At 34.4% G+C, this 16,732-nt stretch overlaps 1 protein-coding gene across 1 annotated transcript in view; it reads left to right on the top strand.

Moving 5' to 3' along the window:
* Positions 1-15,330, top strand: part of LOC132123352 (immunoglobulin superfamily member 11-like) — a 92,996-nt gene extending 77,666 nt beyond the window's left edge. Inside the window, exons 2-7 of the mRNA XM_059533905.1 lie at positions 2,531-2,694; positions 8,637-8,844; positions 10,534-10,689; positions 12,058-12,180; positions 13,378-13,525; positions 14,451-15,330. Coding sequence (XP_059389888.1) covers positions 2,531-2,694; positions 8,637-8,844; positions 10,534-10,689; positions 12,058-12,180; positions 13,378-13,525; positions 14,451-14,931 — 1,280 coding nt within the window. The 3' untranslated portion in view covers positions 14,932-15,330. The remainder of the gene's footprint in view (positions 1-2,530; positions 2,695-8,636; positions 8,845-10,533; positions 10,690-12,057; positions 12,181-13,377; positions 13,526-14,450) is intronic.
* Positions 15,331-16,732: the final 1,402 nt, after the last annotated feature.

A 16,732-nucleotide genomic window follows, 5' to 3' on the forward strand; every position in this document is an offset into this window, starting at 1 on the left:
CACTTCTGAATTTAATGTTTTTGCTGAAGTGGAATTGTGCAGAGCAAGTACAGACTGAACTTCACCGTTCCCAACTGACCTTTACTTACAGTATGACATCATTTCCTGCTTCACTGTCTGATTAAACAGAGCTGCTTGCCTAGGCTGCATTTATTTAACCAAAAATATAGTTAAAATAGTAAAATATTATTATAATTTAAAATAACTGTTTTCTGTGTGAATCTCTGTTAAACTGTAATTTATTTCTGTGATGTGCAGCTGTATTTTCAGCATCATTCCTCCAGTCTTCAGTGTCACATGATCTTCAGAAATCATTCTGATATACTGCTCAAGAAACATTTCATGCATTTAATCTTTCAGGATTCACAGATGAATAGAAAGTTCAAAAGAAGCATTTATTAGAAATAAAATATTTTGTAACATTAGAATTGTCTTTACTGACACTTTTGGTCAGTTTAATGCATGTGTGTGTGTGTGTGTGTGTGTGTGTGTGTGTGTGTGTGTGTGTGTGTGTGTGTGTGTGTGTGTGTGTGAAAGAGAGAGAGAGAGAGAGAGAGAGAGACAGACTGGGGGGCCATGAGATGACAGATCCACCTCCTTCCCTCTTTCTCTCTCTCTGGGGTGAGACTCTCGTGCATTAATAAACACAGATCTTGGCATTAGTAGACTGAAGGAGCTACTCTCTCCCAAAGTACTGCAGGAGACTCCGGGCCGAGCAAGCTGATATTCCCAATTAAAGGCAAGCGAAGGGATTGTGTTTTTGTCTGGAGAAGTGGGTAGAAACACACTCACACACACTGCAGAATTCAGCACTTCTCACCGGATGAAGGTCACTGTGGCTGTATGTAGAAAAGAATACTAGTACTGTTTCTATAGTATGCAGTTCGCACAATGTGCACATTTTCTGCATGCATGGAAAAAATACCCAGATGACCTTCTACATTTGCCAAAATATGGCATTTGCAACAGAGCACAGTGTGTGATACTGTATCCCACAATGCAGTGCTCTTGATCCGACCTTGCAGTGTAAATAATGAACTGTAAGCAATGTCAGCTTTCTTGACTCGTTGTTTGAGACGATGGCCAAAATTTAATGCATTTTTTAACTAAATTAAAAATGGAATATATATTTTTGTTTGCATTTTTTTAATTTGTATTATTATAAATATTTCTATTTTTTTTTTTTTTATAGTTGGTGTGATCTTCCGTTTACATTGTGACAAATTGACAGCAATGTCCGCTACAATTGTAATATTTTCTTGACTCACTGTTTGCTCAGACTGCCAAACGTTGCATTTTTACACCAAATAAAAATTATTATTATTATAATTTTTTTAAATGATAATCAATATGACCTATTTTCATTATGAGGATTGACCAGCAACATCAGCTGCAATTTTAACACGTTTATTGACTTATTTGAGCAGACTGCATTTTTAAATGCTTTATTCTTATATTAAAAGTGCAAAATATTTTGCATTTGTTTGTTTTTTTGAATGTAAGAATTTACCTTTATAAATTAAAAAATTTTAACACTAGTTTCTTGACTCGTTTGATCAGACTGCCAAAAGTTAATGCTATTTTACACTACATGTAATATATATATATATATTACACCTTTATCATTGCATGAATATATCCCAGAAAAAGCTATATCCCAGAATGCAATGCACTAAGCAAATGTAATTTTTAGGTTTAAGTAGTATACAGTGTATCCCGTGCCGTATGTTAGTAGTCACTCACTGATAACTTCAGCTGGTGAGGATCTGACTTCCTCTGACGTGATTGGCCAGATGATAATCATCTGATATTGTGTTAACGAGGCTTGGGAAACACGAGTCCTCTCATCTCTTCTGATTAGAGCTATTGTGCTGTTCATGCACATGCTAATCCAATCATATTCATGAATGAGGATGTTCTTCTTAAAAAATAAACAATAGAACCATAAATAGCATTAAATATATAACTGCACACCTGGTAAAATCATGTTTCATGATTGCGGTTCATAATGAGCCTGAGTTCAGATAACACCCACAGACCTCTGAGAACATAACCTAGTTGAAGACGTTTAATGTGTTTAGCTCATGCAATATTTGTCATGGTGATTGTGTTTGACCTAAACATCTCAGGATGTGAGTTGGTTCGTTTTTACCCAGCTGGCATTGTCACAATTATTTAATGACGTGCATCAAGGTTGAATCACTGTTGTGGTTTTGCAAACTGAATCTACGTTGATTCTTTAGTGTTGTTTTATTAAAGTCTTTAAAAATTCTAAATTTCAGTGTTTATTTATAAGTATTTTTGGTAAAACTTTACAACAAGGTTTTGTATGTTAACATTACCTAACTGCATTAGGTAACATGAACTAACAATGAAAATACTTTTTAAAACGTGTAAATTTAAACATTTATATTATTACCTTCATGTGAGGTGTCACTGTATTATGTATTATGTGAGTGCATATATAACCTGCTGGCTGTGTGTTTAATATGCATGTTATTTTTCAATCGTGTGTGTGTTTTTTCCTCAGTGTGTGTGCATGCACTGGAAGTAACGGTGAGTCAGAGCAGCGTTCAGGTGGCCAGGGGTCAAGCGGCCGTCCTGCCCTGTACGTTCACCACCAGCGCCGCCCTCAATAATCTCTACATCATATGGATGGTCACGCCGCTAGCCAACGCCAACCAGCCAGAGCAGGTGATAAACCAAACCGCACACAGACATATTAATCTGAACCACACTTACATGCAGTGTGCTGTATTTTGGAGTGCAACAATATTCAGCAGGAAACAATTCAGGAAAAGTGCTTTATCATTGTTATAAGCATAAACCCAACCAATGCATTTTCAGTCTGCATGCAACTTTTTAGACCTGTAGCTTCAAAACATAATATTCTTTCAGCTAAAACCATATTGCATCTGATGAATAGCTTCTTAGCAACATGTGAATGTGCATTTTTTTTTTTATACATTAACCTAAGAAACCGTAAAGAAATTGAGAAATTCTTAGAAAATTGGTGCAATACAAGAAAAACATATTATGAAGATTTGTGAGAAACTTTATGGAAATATATTATTCTGTGAAATTTATAGTAACATGGAACATTGGAATTGCCAATGACTTTAATTAAATTTACATTTGATTAAATTACACTTAAATATTAATTCTCTGACAAAACAACAATATTACTCTCAGATTTTTTCAAACAAAATATATAAATTTTACTTGCATAAACTTGGACTTTCAGATGAAAAACATAGATTTTTTATGCTGCAGTGGTTCATCGATGTGTGGCAGTGGAGTGAAATTCAGTCCTCAAAGTTTGTGATGTATATGAAATAGGCTAAATATAATTAGCCAAAGTATTCTTGAGACTAATCTAACTCCATAGATGTACAAAAGTCTAAATAACATCATGCATATCGCCCTGGTTGCAAAAGGTGTTTTTAATGTATGTTTACTAATGTTTTACTAAAAAACATGGATTTTTTTAATGCATTGGTTGGATTAATTGGTAAATTAAAAATGAGCAATGATATTATGAGGAAAACATTAATTAGCTTGAATGCAAGTTCAGGTATAGACACCTTCATTGGTTTGAATAAAAGATTTGATGTAATTTTGTTGCTTGTGGTGTTGATGGAGTTTTAACACAAATGTTTTTTCACATTTCATATTTCATGGTTTCCATTTTTAGTACATTTGTTTTTCTCTCTTTGAAAACCGCATGTGACTGTAGACTTCCTGTTGAAATTTTGCACCTTCCCCGTGTTCATTAACGGACTGAGAAAGCTGAAGAGAAGGGCAGAATCATGAGCGTGTCACTTGGATGCTGAGACAGAGCCAGTGATTCATTTACTTAAAACATGACCGTCATCTGACTTTGTGCATGGATGCAGTTCAGTGCCTCGTAAACACACAACAGAATGACCAGCAGCCCTCCACAAACATTCCCATGTTTACTGCTGGACTATATATATACAGAAATGACAAAAAAAAAAAAACAAGATCAAGAGAATCTGCAAATCCGGGTCACGGCACCAGAAAACAGCCGTAGTTATTTTTGCAGGCTGTTCTAATGATTATTGTTTATGCTTGCTAAATTAAAATATAATCAAGCGGCATGTAGTTTTAGACTAATGAGTCATTTACACACGAAGAAAACTTCACTTTATTGTTCGGAAAGCTAATTAGTGAGTGATTAATTCCTTCATTTCTTACAGTAATGTTAATAGAATGTTCATTCAAAGTATCTGATGTCGTATTCTTCTTTTTTTCTTCACCTGTACTATATCTGCGCATATCTGCGCATTGCCCTCTGGGTAACGCACACACACACTCACAATCACACACACACTCACACACAAACATACACTCACACTCTTTCACACACTCACACACACACACACTCTTACCTGTAACTCTGTGAATATAACTTGAACACACACAATGTCTCTCTCACACTCTCTCACACACACACACACACACACACACACACACACTCTTACCTGTAACTCTGTAGAGGTAACCTAAATACACACACACACACACACCTGCCTCCATGTGTTTCAATATAACACGCACAACAAACAAATCTTCTGCACTAATTAACGTAGAGCCGCACAGGCCAGAACACAACAGCTGCTCGTTATTTATTTATTTACATATTTATTTCAGTTAGTTGCCAAGGAAACATTTCTCATATTTATTTATTTTTAATTATATGTTTAAGTTCTTTAAGTTTAAGTTTTTTTTGTAATATATTTATATTTAATTTGAATTTAGCTTTATTTCAGTTACTGAAAATGTTTTTTATAATGGCTTTATGAGTAATGCATACTAATAATTATTGCCTTTGCAGTATATAACACTCCAGTACTGTATCCCACAATGCACTGCACTCAACATCTCACCATCCATTCCATTGTGAAGACTGAAAGGGGTTTAAACGGTTCACTTTAGACTCATCTTTTGATCTGGCTTCCAAAAAAGATTTTTTTTTTAATGCAGAATTGGATTAAAATTTTAATTAATATGTATTCCCATAATCAAAGTCATATGACAACAATATGAATGCAACTTCAGTGCATATGTGGATTTAGTAACAGTTATTTTCTAGTTTCACTCGTATGTCGGCTGTATCCCAGCATGCTCAGCACTTCATATAAGTGAGGGATTTATGCCTCCGTGTCTTTAGCATATGTTGAGCTTATCATAAAGACACATGCTATCAACCCGTCTGACCTGCTTCTGCTCAGAACATGAACTCTTCACGTCCGTCTGTGTTTGCTGTAATCTTCTGCATTCACACAGCAGATCTACATGTGTGTGTACAGCTTCAAAGCCAAATCATTTGTTTATTTGCAGATTCAGCTAGTGCATTTATTCCAAGTAAAACTTTTTAGCATATTTTATTATGCATATTTATATTTTATTCTGTCATATTTATGTTTATGTTTCTCTGCATACGTGTGGCAAACATGTTATGAAGTGACTGAATCAGGGAAGACACTGCAGTCATATGGAGGTGGGGCAGATGAGTCGTAAGGGGGAGGGGCTTAATGATTGGCAGCTCATGATGTGGCCGTTCTTAGCGCTGATGACCATCTGTACACAGATGATGACCTCCTTTCATCTCACTGGAAACAAGTGGGAGGAAATCTGATTCGTTTTCACTCTTCAGTCTTATTTTAGTATCATTGAGATACTTTGAAATCTTTTATTAATATTTTTGAATTATTTTATTTTTATATTTGTTGTCTTCATTTTAATTTCAGGTACAGTTTTAGTCATTTTTCTGTGTATTTTCTATTTCTTTTTTTAATTATATCTTTATAGTTATTCATTTTTATTTCAGTTTTAAAATGAAATAAAATAAGTCTAAGATTTTTGATATTTTATTTTTTATTGTTTTATTTCATTTATTGTTAATTTTATTTAAAGTAATATATTTTTTTAAGTTTTAGTTTTAATTACACTTTTAGTTAAGACCTTTTTACCGCAATTCTGAATTTATATCCATCTTTTTTTAAGCCTAAACTAAAAATTTTGAGAGAAAAAAATAATTCTGAATTGTGTGAAAAAAAAGTAGATTATCTTCCTATTATTTTTCATTAAAATATTCACTTTCAAATACGAACTACTTCAGCTGACAGTGATGATGTCATTGTTGCATTTGCATATTTATTTGTGATTGGTCACTGTCGTCTTTGCTCAGCACTAGTGATGAAAACAGCACTAATAAGTAGTGATGCACCGAAATGAAAATTCTGCGCCGAAACCGAAACCGAAAATTTAGGATGCACTTGGCCGAAAACCGAAACTGAAGCCGAAAATGGCTTCTTTTAAAAACGTATATATATATTGCTTGGATTTAATGGATCTGAATTGAAAAATCAAAATATAATAATTAAACTTTTATTAACAGTTACATAACAAAACATAAAATATTTTTAACAATAAATATAAATAATAATTATTCTTCAAGTTTTATGTTCCATCAAATAAAATAGTTTTTTAAAAATTGTGCAAAAAAAATCCACAATTGTGGAGATTTTTGCAGAACAAATGCTACATATTGCAACTTTGGTGTCCTCTCGTATAGGGCTGTCACTTTTGTGAAAAAAAAATCCTGTTCGATTTTTGAGACATAGGCAAAGTGTTCATTGAATCGTTAGTAAATTGCCCATATTTGGCGTTGATCCGTTTTTCAACGCCAAATATAGGCAAATCCACCGACAACTAAACAGGCATTAGGGCGAACGTAAAGAGGGCGCTTGAGACGTGCACAAGTCAGCAATGTGGACTGCCATAACATCAATGAAAAACATTACTGAAGGCTACATTGATATTATGCACTAATAGGCTGTGTGTGTGTGTGTGTGTGTGTGTGTGTGTGTGTGTGTGTGTCAGAACCTGCCGTTGCTGTGTGACGCGCGTTCGCTGCGAGCGTATAGTGACGAGCTGGACGCGCTCCGAGAGAAGGCCGTTAAAATCGATTCCCTGTTTTCGTTTTCGAAACTTGTGTTGGTTGGTCCGATCGATTGTGCAGCTTTTGTGACAAGCTTTTTTTGATTGTGAGAGCCCTTTGACATGCTTAATCTTTGATAGGCAGACGCGTGATAACAGCTCGACCGTGAGTGAAACCTAAGCGCTTGCTCACGGATGGGATGGGCGGGTGACATTCATTTTCGGTTTACGTTTTTGGCTGTTTTGCACCCCTACTAATAAGAGCTCATCAATAATGTGCACTATTGAGTCGTTATGATGAATTAGGCGGCTAATAACATGCATTAGAGCGAAACACAAATTTTTCTTTTTCTGACACATATACCTATACATCACTCCCATCGTTTTCTTTTACACAGCTTATATCACACACACAAACACACATTGGCTGCTGGGCTTGTCTTGATTCATCTCAGCTGAAGTGCTGCCTGTTCATTTGTAAGAAACCCAGAGTCCATGAGAGCATCATGTACTGCTGCTCAAAACACTGTGTGTGTGTGTGTGTGTGTGTGTGTGTGTGTGTGTGTGTGTGTGTGTGTGTGTGTGTGTGTGTGTGTGTGATTATTGAGCCTCTCCAAGGCCACTGAAACCCTCCCATGATCCCTATTACACACACACACTGTGAAGCAGGTGTCTTTTAATGTGGCAGATCACAGAGACTTCTAACAAAGATCAAAGTAATTTAAAATGCTTTATACTCTCAGAGTGTGTGTGTTGTGTGTGTGTGTGTGTGTGTGTGTGTGTGTGTGTGTGTGTGTGTGTGTGTGTGTGTGTTGAATATTCAAGTAGCTCAGACTGGCCAAAGCTCAGAATGCTGCATAGCTAAATGCTTTCAATAATTGACTTCAATGGAATTTCAGAATTTCAAATGGAAAATATGAAACATCCTTATTTCATCTTATTTATATCTTTTTATACTTGCTTTTTAATATCAAACATCAAAAGGAACTCTTTTTAGATTTACGTTCCTGGTCTTGTTTTGTCAGTGCATGTTTTTCTAAAATAATATATATAAATAATTTAAAAAATATTTAGGGTTATTAATGTTAACTAAAATAATAAAAAACATTACTTGAAATAAAAAAATCTCTAAAAAGCTCTAGAATCTAAAAGTTCTTCGTATTTTTCTGCTCCGCAGTCTTCCACGTTTAGTTCAGCCAGATCAAACGAACCTTATTAAAACTTTGTTTCATAGTTTAACTCTTGGCTCTGCATCGAGTTCATAAATTTGCATATTTAAATGAACATTCATATTAAAGATTAAATGTGATTTGCATTCAAATATTCAGCTTTCAAACTCCGACTACTTCTGCGTGCAGTGATGATGTCATTGAGATATTTGCATACTGGTTTGTGATTGGTCACTGTTGCCTTCAGCTGCTCATTTAGAGCTTAAAAGACGTTGATATTAATAATATAGAGCAGCTTTACAGCCGAAATTTGACCATTTAACACTTTTAACACAAGCTGCTTGAAACAGTCTGTACTGTATAAATAAATATGTGCTCTTTCTTGCATTTAATATTCATATTTACAGTGCACACAGAATCATGCATGACCTGTTTTACCTGAAAAGCTGCATAAATGAAGAGGTTTCTGTTATATTAATGTGTCTTGTTTGTTGCGTACAGGTGATCATCTATCAGGGCGGCCAGGTCTTCAGTTTGGCCAATCACATGAACGGCCGCGTGGGCTTCGTCTCCATCATGCCCAGCACAAGTGCCTCGATCTTCATCAATAACACTCAGCTGTCGGACACAGGGACGTACCAGTGTCTGGTCAACAACCTGCCTGACCGCGGGGGGCGCAACATCGGCGTCATCGGCCTCACTGTGCTGGGTGAGTCACGAAGAACACATATACATGACCCTGGAGCACAAAACCAGCCATAAGGTCAATCCTTCAGAAATTGAGATTTATGCATCATCTGAAATCTGCATAGATCATCTTTCCATTGATGTATGGTTTGTTAGGAGGACAATATTTGGCTGAGATACAACTATTAAAAAATCTGGAATCTGAAAAAATCTAAATATAGAGAAAATCATCTTTAAAGTTGTCTGAATGAATTCTTAGCAATGCATATTACTAATCAAAAATTAAGTTTTGTACTGTAATTTTTACTGTATCCCACAATGCAATGCTGTTTGCTTGTCCTTCAGTTTCCATTGTGGTGAATGATCAAGAGAGCAATACAAACAACAGTTTTAAAATCTCTTTTCTTGACTTGTTTTATTATAATTTGATGGATGCTTTTTTCTTAAACAAAATCCGATCAAATAAGCTGCGTCCAAACAGTATTTATAAACTGTTATAGATTTTATTTATATATGGATTCAGCTTTTATTTTTGTATTTTTAGTTTTTTTTTTATATATATATATATATAAATCTTACTATTTAGATTACATTTATTTTTAAAATTAGCTTTAGTTTCATTTTATTATTTATGTACGATTATAGTTTTATTTATATTTCGAATTAGCTTTTATATTTTTAGTTTTCATTTTAATTTGTTTTTATTTATTTTAGAATTTTGCAATGTGCTTATTATTTTATTTGTTATTGTTTTAAATATTACTATTTAGGTTTCATTTGTTTTTAATTTTACATTTTGAATTTGCCTTCATTAAAAAAATTACATTTTTACTTTAGTTTTAGGTCATTTTAGGTGCTTTTTTATCATTTTATTAGTTGAAGATATTAGAGTTAAGGTTTAACCCATTTTCAGTTATTTAGTTATTTTAGTTTTATTTGTATGCTAATGTAGTTTTTTTTATTTATTTTGAATTTGCTTTTATATTTTCATTTTTATTTTGTTATGAACTTGTCAGTTAACTATTAATTACTATTTAGGTTTCTTTTTTTTTTTATTCCGTTTAAGTGTTATTTCAGTATTATTTATTTACTATTATAGTCTTTATTTATTTTTTGAATTCATTTGTGTTTTATATTAAAAAAATATTTTAATTTCTAGTTTTATTTTTCTTTGTAATTCGTAGTGTGCTTGTCGTTTATGTATTATTATTTTCTAAATATTACTATTTTGGTTTTATTTATTTTAAATTCACTTTTAGCTCACTACATTTAAGAACTTGCTTAACAACCTTTCAGAAGCGTGTTCATTAACACTTTATTTTAAGGTGTCCTTGATACACGTTACATGCACTTACTATTGTAATAACAATTAATTATGCATAATTACATGAGAGTAACCATAAGCCAAACCCTAATCCCAACCCTAACCATAGAGTAAGTACATATAGTTAATTAATATTACTCAGTACTTATGTTATATTACACTGTAACAAGGACACCTTAAAAAAAATGTAGCCATGGGTTCTATATAGTGTGCATGAATGTACTACATCTGTAATGTTGGCACGTGACCTTCAGACATAGACACTGTCTCACAAGATCACACTTTTAGCATAAAATCTAGTACGCAAGCTGTTTTGAAGGTCGTGGCAGCTGATGTGAAGCACACAGGTGTAAAATGCTGATCTGTATTCTCTCTCTGCACCTGCAGTTCCTCCGTCCACCCCGTCCTGTCGTGTTCAGGGGTCACTGGACGTGGGCAGTGATGTGATGCTGTTTTGTGGTTCAGACGAGGGCATCCCGACACCCACCTACTCCTGGGAGAAGCTGGAGTCGGTGCCCAAACTGCCCCACAATGCCATGCAAGGTACTAAACCTCTGCCCGTGGGAATCCCGTTTTGTCCTACGTTCTGGGGTAAATGCACAGCTCTTGACTCCTGCTGTGGCGTGACCTTTGCCCTTCCCGGTCCACTGTGTGTGTCTGTGAGGTGACCTGACCCGCTCTCTCAGAACGTCACGCTTCAGAATCACGCTTATGTTTGTGAAAGAGTCTCTTCTGCTTATCAAGGCAGCATTTATTTGAATAAAAATACAGTAAAATTGTGAAATATTATTGCAATAAAAAAGAACTGTTTTCTGTGTGAATCTCTGTATTTTCAGCATCAGTCCTCCAGTCTTCAGTGTCACATGATCTTCAGAAATCATGAAAATATGATGATTTACTGCTCGAGAAACATTTCTGATTATTATCAATGTTGAACACAGTTGTGCTGCTCAATATTTTTGTGGAAACTGTGATGCATTTTATTTTTCAGGATTCACAGATGAACAAAGTTCAAAAGAACAGCATTTATTAGAAAGCGAAATATTTTGTTACACTATAAATGTCTCTACTGACCTCCATGAATAAGTATTCATTATTTATTTTTTTAAATCTTACCCTAGATTTTTGAATGGTATTGTTTCATGTTTTCCACAATATATTATTATTATTATTATTAGAAAAATGTTATTCTTGAGCAGTAACTCATCATATTATTCTGATTTCTGAAGATCATGTGACTCTGAAGACTGGAGGAATGATGCTGAAAATACAGCGGAGCATCACAGAAATAAATTACACTTTAACAGATATTCTCATAGTAAACAGTTATTTTAAATTATAAAAATATTTCAGAATTTTACTGTATTTGCTGTAATTTTAGGATATTTGGAAGAAGGAAAGACAAACACAAAATTGAATTATTATTTCAGAAGTCTGTGGCCAGTAGCTTTATTCTAAAGATGCTGTTATATTTTTATGCTTAATAAATCAATCTGCTTTTGCCTCAAAAAGCTTTCACAGCTGTGAGACATTTTTACTTTCTCAAACTGTAACATAGATTCAGCCCTGATGCAAAACTATGATCGAACTGCCATCTAGAGTCCATTCAGTTTACTGCAAAATCACTCTGTACTCTTCTAGAACAACAGGATTCGAGATAATTGGTTGTTTAAATGTATTTATTTACATCTGGAGTCTGTAATTGAGTGTGATTTCTTCCACAGTCCTACAAAGTACAGTAGTCTTATTTTAATAAGACCAGAACATATTCAGATCTTGTAAACAGGAGCACAGTCTAAATGCTTTATTTATTTAGTATTCTCAATGTCATCTGTGAATGCTTTCACATCAGGAAACCTGTTCTCATATCGGTGTCACTCAGATGTTTAATGAGTGTTTTGTGTTGCTCAGATCAGATGCAGGGTTCGGTCACGCTGAGGAACATCAGCAGCAGCACATCTGGACTGTATCAGTGCACGGCTTCGAACGCCATCGGGAAGAGCACCTGCGTCCTCAACCTGCAGGTCGTGGCACGTGAGTCAGACTTGTTTGCACAAATTCGGTTTTATTATTTTCCCTGATTCTAGTTTTCCATTTTAAGGTTTCCAGAATTCTGTTTTCCATTTACATTTTTCCAGATTCTGTTTTAAAGGTTTAATTGCATTTTAAATAATCAAAATGCATATCTAATCAGTGGAATTCACGCAAATTTTGTAATTTAATACTTTATTAAAATGTTTACCATTGCTCTATAATTGTTAAAAATTGTATACTTTTAAACTATTACATTTCTAAATTGTTATGGAATATAATATATAATATAAATATAAATATTTATTATATAAATTTACTTTTTAGAATTTACTTTTTAGAATATAAATTAGTTTTTTCTTTTTTCTTTCTTTTTTATTATTTTTATTTTACTGTTTTTTTTAATTAATATATAAATATTTTTTATTAATTTTATTAATTTTATTTTAATTTAGTTGTATTTTATTTTCATATCTATATATATTTAAATTTTATTATATAATACAACTTTATTATTAAAAATGATCATAATCAAATGAAGGCATAAAACATAAATAATAAAACTTTATTACTCATTTTTATATATATATATATATATGTGTGTGTGTGTGTGTGTGTGTGTGTGTGTGTGTGTGTGTGTGTATATCCCAAGGAAAAATTGTTAGACTGAATGCAATGTAAGTCTGCTAAATGCATACATTTATTTATTTTATTTATATATATGTATTTTTGTATTAAAACGTAATTGTAACAATTATTTTCTTTTTTTTTTTGCAAACAAACAATGTGCTAAATAACAGGTTTACTGATCAAATTAAAACATAGAGGAAAACTGTGATATTCCTTTTAAAAAACTGAACCTTTATTATAAGGCTGTAGTGAAGACCTTTGAGTTTCTGTCTATATTTGATAATAATCTGTTGTGTTTTAATATACACATACAGCTGTCATCAAAAAACATGGCTAACTAACATATTAATTAACTTACAATTTTAAAAACAGTTTATTAAAAGTTTAACTTTTATTTATTTGTTTTGCCAAATTCTGAGATTCCACATTATGCTGTAAATATGACTGGATACTTCAGATCTGTGCAGTAACAGTGATGATAGGAGACCACACAGCAGTTATCAGGTTAGATCACACGTCTGGTCTGGTATGTGACCTCACAGCCGTCTCTCTGTCTCTGATGTGTGACAGCGCAGTCTCAGAGCATCGGTCTGATCGCAGGAATCATCATCACTGCCATCCTGGCGCTCCTCATCTGCTCTTTACTGGGCCTCGTCACGCTCTTCTTCTGGAGAAACAAGAACAAGTACGAGGAGGAGGAGATTCCCAACGAGATCAGGTGTGTCTTGACTTTATATCAATATAAAGGCTACAAAAACTTTTTTAGAATGTTCATCAAGTACAAATAACATCATAAGAATGTTCCAAGAATGTTAATCTCAGAGTTATTAGAACATTCATAAAGTAAAAATGACATCATTAGAACACTGAAAGATGAACATTCCATAAACATTGAATGAAAAACATTTTGTGTTAACTTGGGCTGTCAACTGATTCATATTTTTAATCCAATTAATTACACAACGTGGTGATTAATTAATCAAATTAATCGCCTATTAATCACACATCAAATTTGGCTGTGAAAATTTCCCACAAAAGATAATTGAAAGCCAATATTGTGTTACATGAGAAATCCTGAAATAGATATTGCATAAAGTATCTTTGTGTGTGTGTGTGTGTGTGTGTGTGTGTGTCTATCCCTTCAATGACTAATGACTAATATGTATTTTTTTAGATCTATAAATAAGTAAATATGAAATTATTTTACATTCTGTGATACTCTAAATAAAAAACTAAAACTGCCAGTAGTTGGCGGTAAATGCTTTATGACTAAGTCATTGAGTCATTCATTCATTCATTCATTCAATTTGTTCAAACACCAGATTCATTCAGATTTGTGATGCTTAGAGGCTCAAAACAGTTCTGCTGTGGCTTTAATAGCTGATATTTTTGTCTGCAAAAACAGACAATATTGTTTAAAATTTACTTATTACTTATTTACTGAACTACTGTATAGTCATCTTTGCGCCGGTGCTATTCGGGACACAAGCAGCTGCTCTAAAATATTGCTTGTGTGATATCTCTTATCACATGATATAAATATGAGATAAAATATTTTTTTCCCCAATTAAAAAGATTTGGAAAAGGCTTGGAAATATCTAATTCATTGCTGAATTGAGATCTTCCCATCCCACCTCATACAGGGAGGACGATCTCCCTCCGAAGAGATCCTCATCGGTTAAAGCGTTCCAAGCGTACGCCTCGTCTTCGGAGAACGACACACTGACGTCCACCAACACCTACAACAGCCGCTACTGGCACAACCCCAAACCCAGCTACGACACCGGCTCCTACACGCGCTACAACGGCGACACGCTACAGACCTTCACCGCTGGCTCTAACGCGGCGGGAAACGTTCCCTCGCGGCTCGCCTACACCAACGGGAGCCACACCCTGCCGCCGCCCAAGACTCTGGTGGTCACCACAAGCTCCGCCCCCTCGCCGCCCGTCATCGCTCGCAGTAACGGCTCCCTGAGTCTCCGCCCACCAGCCGCCTCGATGCCAGTCGTGACACACGGGCAACAACACACGCACTCGTACGCCGTGAGCCAAGCCACGCTAGAGCGCATGGGTGCCGTTCCCGTCATGGTTCCGGCGCAGAGCAGAGCCGGTTCCCTCGTCTGACGTGACGGACGAAATCATAACTCTTTTATAACCGAGTTCAGCTGATGCCAACTAAAACTACTTCCTTAAAGTCCCTTGTTTTTTATATACTCTGTTTGATGGTTAGTTTATTCATTTCTGAAGTCGTGATGATAAACTGGCTTTGCTGCAGGCAGATAAAAGAGCCTCAAAATCACGTATTTCTCGACCCCATCACCTCCTCCAGAAAAAAGGTCTGAATGTGCATGATGCTTTGTTTGATTCGAACACAGCTTTTAATAATGCTTTTTAACACTCAAAGAGGAATAAGTGTGCGTTTTGAAGTGGATGAGCGTTTTTTCTGCAAAGTGTCTGTGGCCTTCGATTTCAGATTTCGTTTAAAAGAAAAGTCTTATATTAACAATCCTAATTCAACACTACTGACTACCTAAACACTACAGATAGAGTCTAATCCATAGTGTAGGTCTCATCATGGAGTATTACAGGAAATCCACTTCAATCAGGTGCTGCTTTCAAACAGGTAGCTGCATTTATTGTTCTCTGTTACATGAAGGATTACTGAGAAATGTTTGAGATATTAACACATGCACTGTTTATTTTGTTCATTTGTTGCTTTTTTTTGGTTGTTTTTTTAAATACTGTAAATATTGTAACTACTTGTAGAATAGAATGTGAATTAAAACATTCTTTTGCCCAAATCGTACTTGTGTTTTTATTAGGGGTGCTGCCGATTCCGATCACCAATACCCATCTTTTAAAAGTCTTTATTTTATCATGTAGAATTATTCATAGTGATGATCCAATCAATATTTTTAGACATTTAATCAGGGCCTGAATTTCATTTTTGGAATTTTTTTTTTTTTCAGTTGAGGGGTGGAGAGGGCCATTTTTTAGATTATATTTTTCAAAAATATATATTTCTTTCACCTAAATGTTTGATTATACACTGTATTTTTGTTTTTATAATTGTGTTATTGTTGTACAATTGCTTACACTGCAAGCCTGATTTTGTCCGCTGTATGTGAGGTTCACACATGTTTGCAGTGCCTATGTAGTCCATGTGTGGTACAGAAGCAGCACGGACTGAGTGGGAACGCTTTAATCCGTTAACATGAGCACAGAAAAATACGCACTGCAAACAAAGTAATGTGTTTCTGTAATTATTATGTGTGCGCTGCAAGTGTGCATGAGTGCACGGTCTCCAGGAAAGTGCAATGAGCATTGAATGGTTTAAACACTGGCAAAAGGAAAAAATCTAATTTATAAACTTTAGTGACAATGCAACACTGACTTGATAGTGCAAGTGCCAATTCATGTGTCAACTGTAGGTCAACTATAGGCTGACAAACAATTACATTTAGTTCATGAAAGTGACAAAAAGCATGTTTATCTCTTTAGCCCTGACCGATTATCTGCACCGATATGAAACTTTTTTTTTATGGTTATCACTATCAGTCATTTTCAAAACCGATTTGCAGATTAAATTATTTTATAAATTATTGCAATTATTAATTAAAAACAAATATCCAAGCTCAGCCCAGATGATAAAAAGTAACACAAAAATATAATTTTTATAAAAAGTAATACAGTTAGTTACTTTTTAAGGAGTAACACAATATTGTATTGCATCACTTTTAAAAGTTACTTTCCCCAACACAGTATAGGCTGACAAAAAATTACATTTAGTACGTGAAAGTGACAAAAAGCATGTTTATCTCTTTAGCCCTGACCGATTATCGGCGCCGATATTCAACTTTTTTTTTATGGTTATCACTATCAGTCATTTTCAAAACCGATTTGCAGATTAAATAGTTTTTTTAAA

The sequence above is a fragment of the Carassius carassius genome, chromosome 41 (genome assembly GCF_963082965.1).
Source record: "Carassius carassius chromosome 41, fCarCar2.1, whole genome shotgun sequence".
Classification (NCBI taxonomy): domain Eukaryota; kingdom Metazoa; phylum Chordata; class Actinopteri; order Cypriniformes; family Cyprinidae; genus Carassius; species Carassius carassius.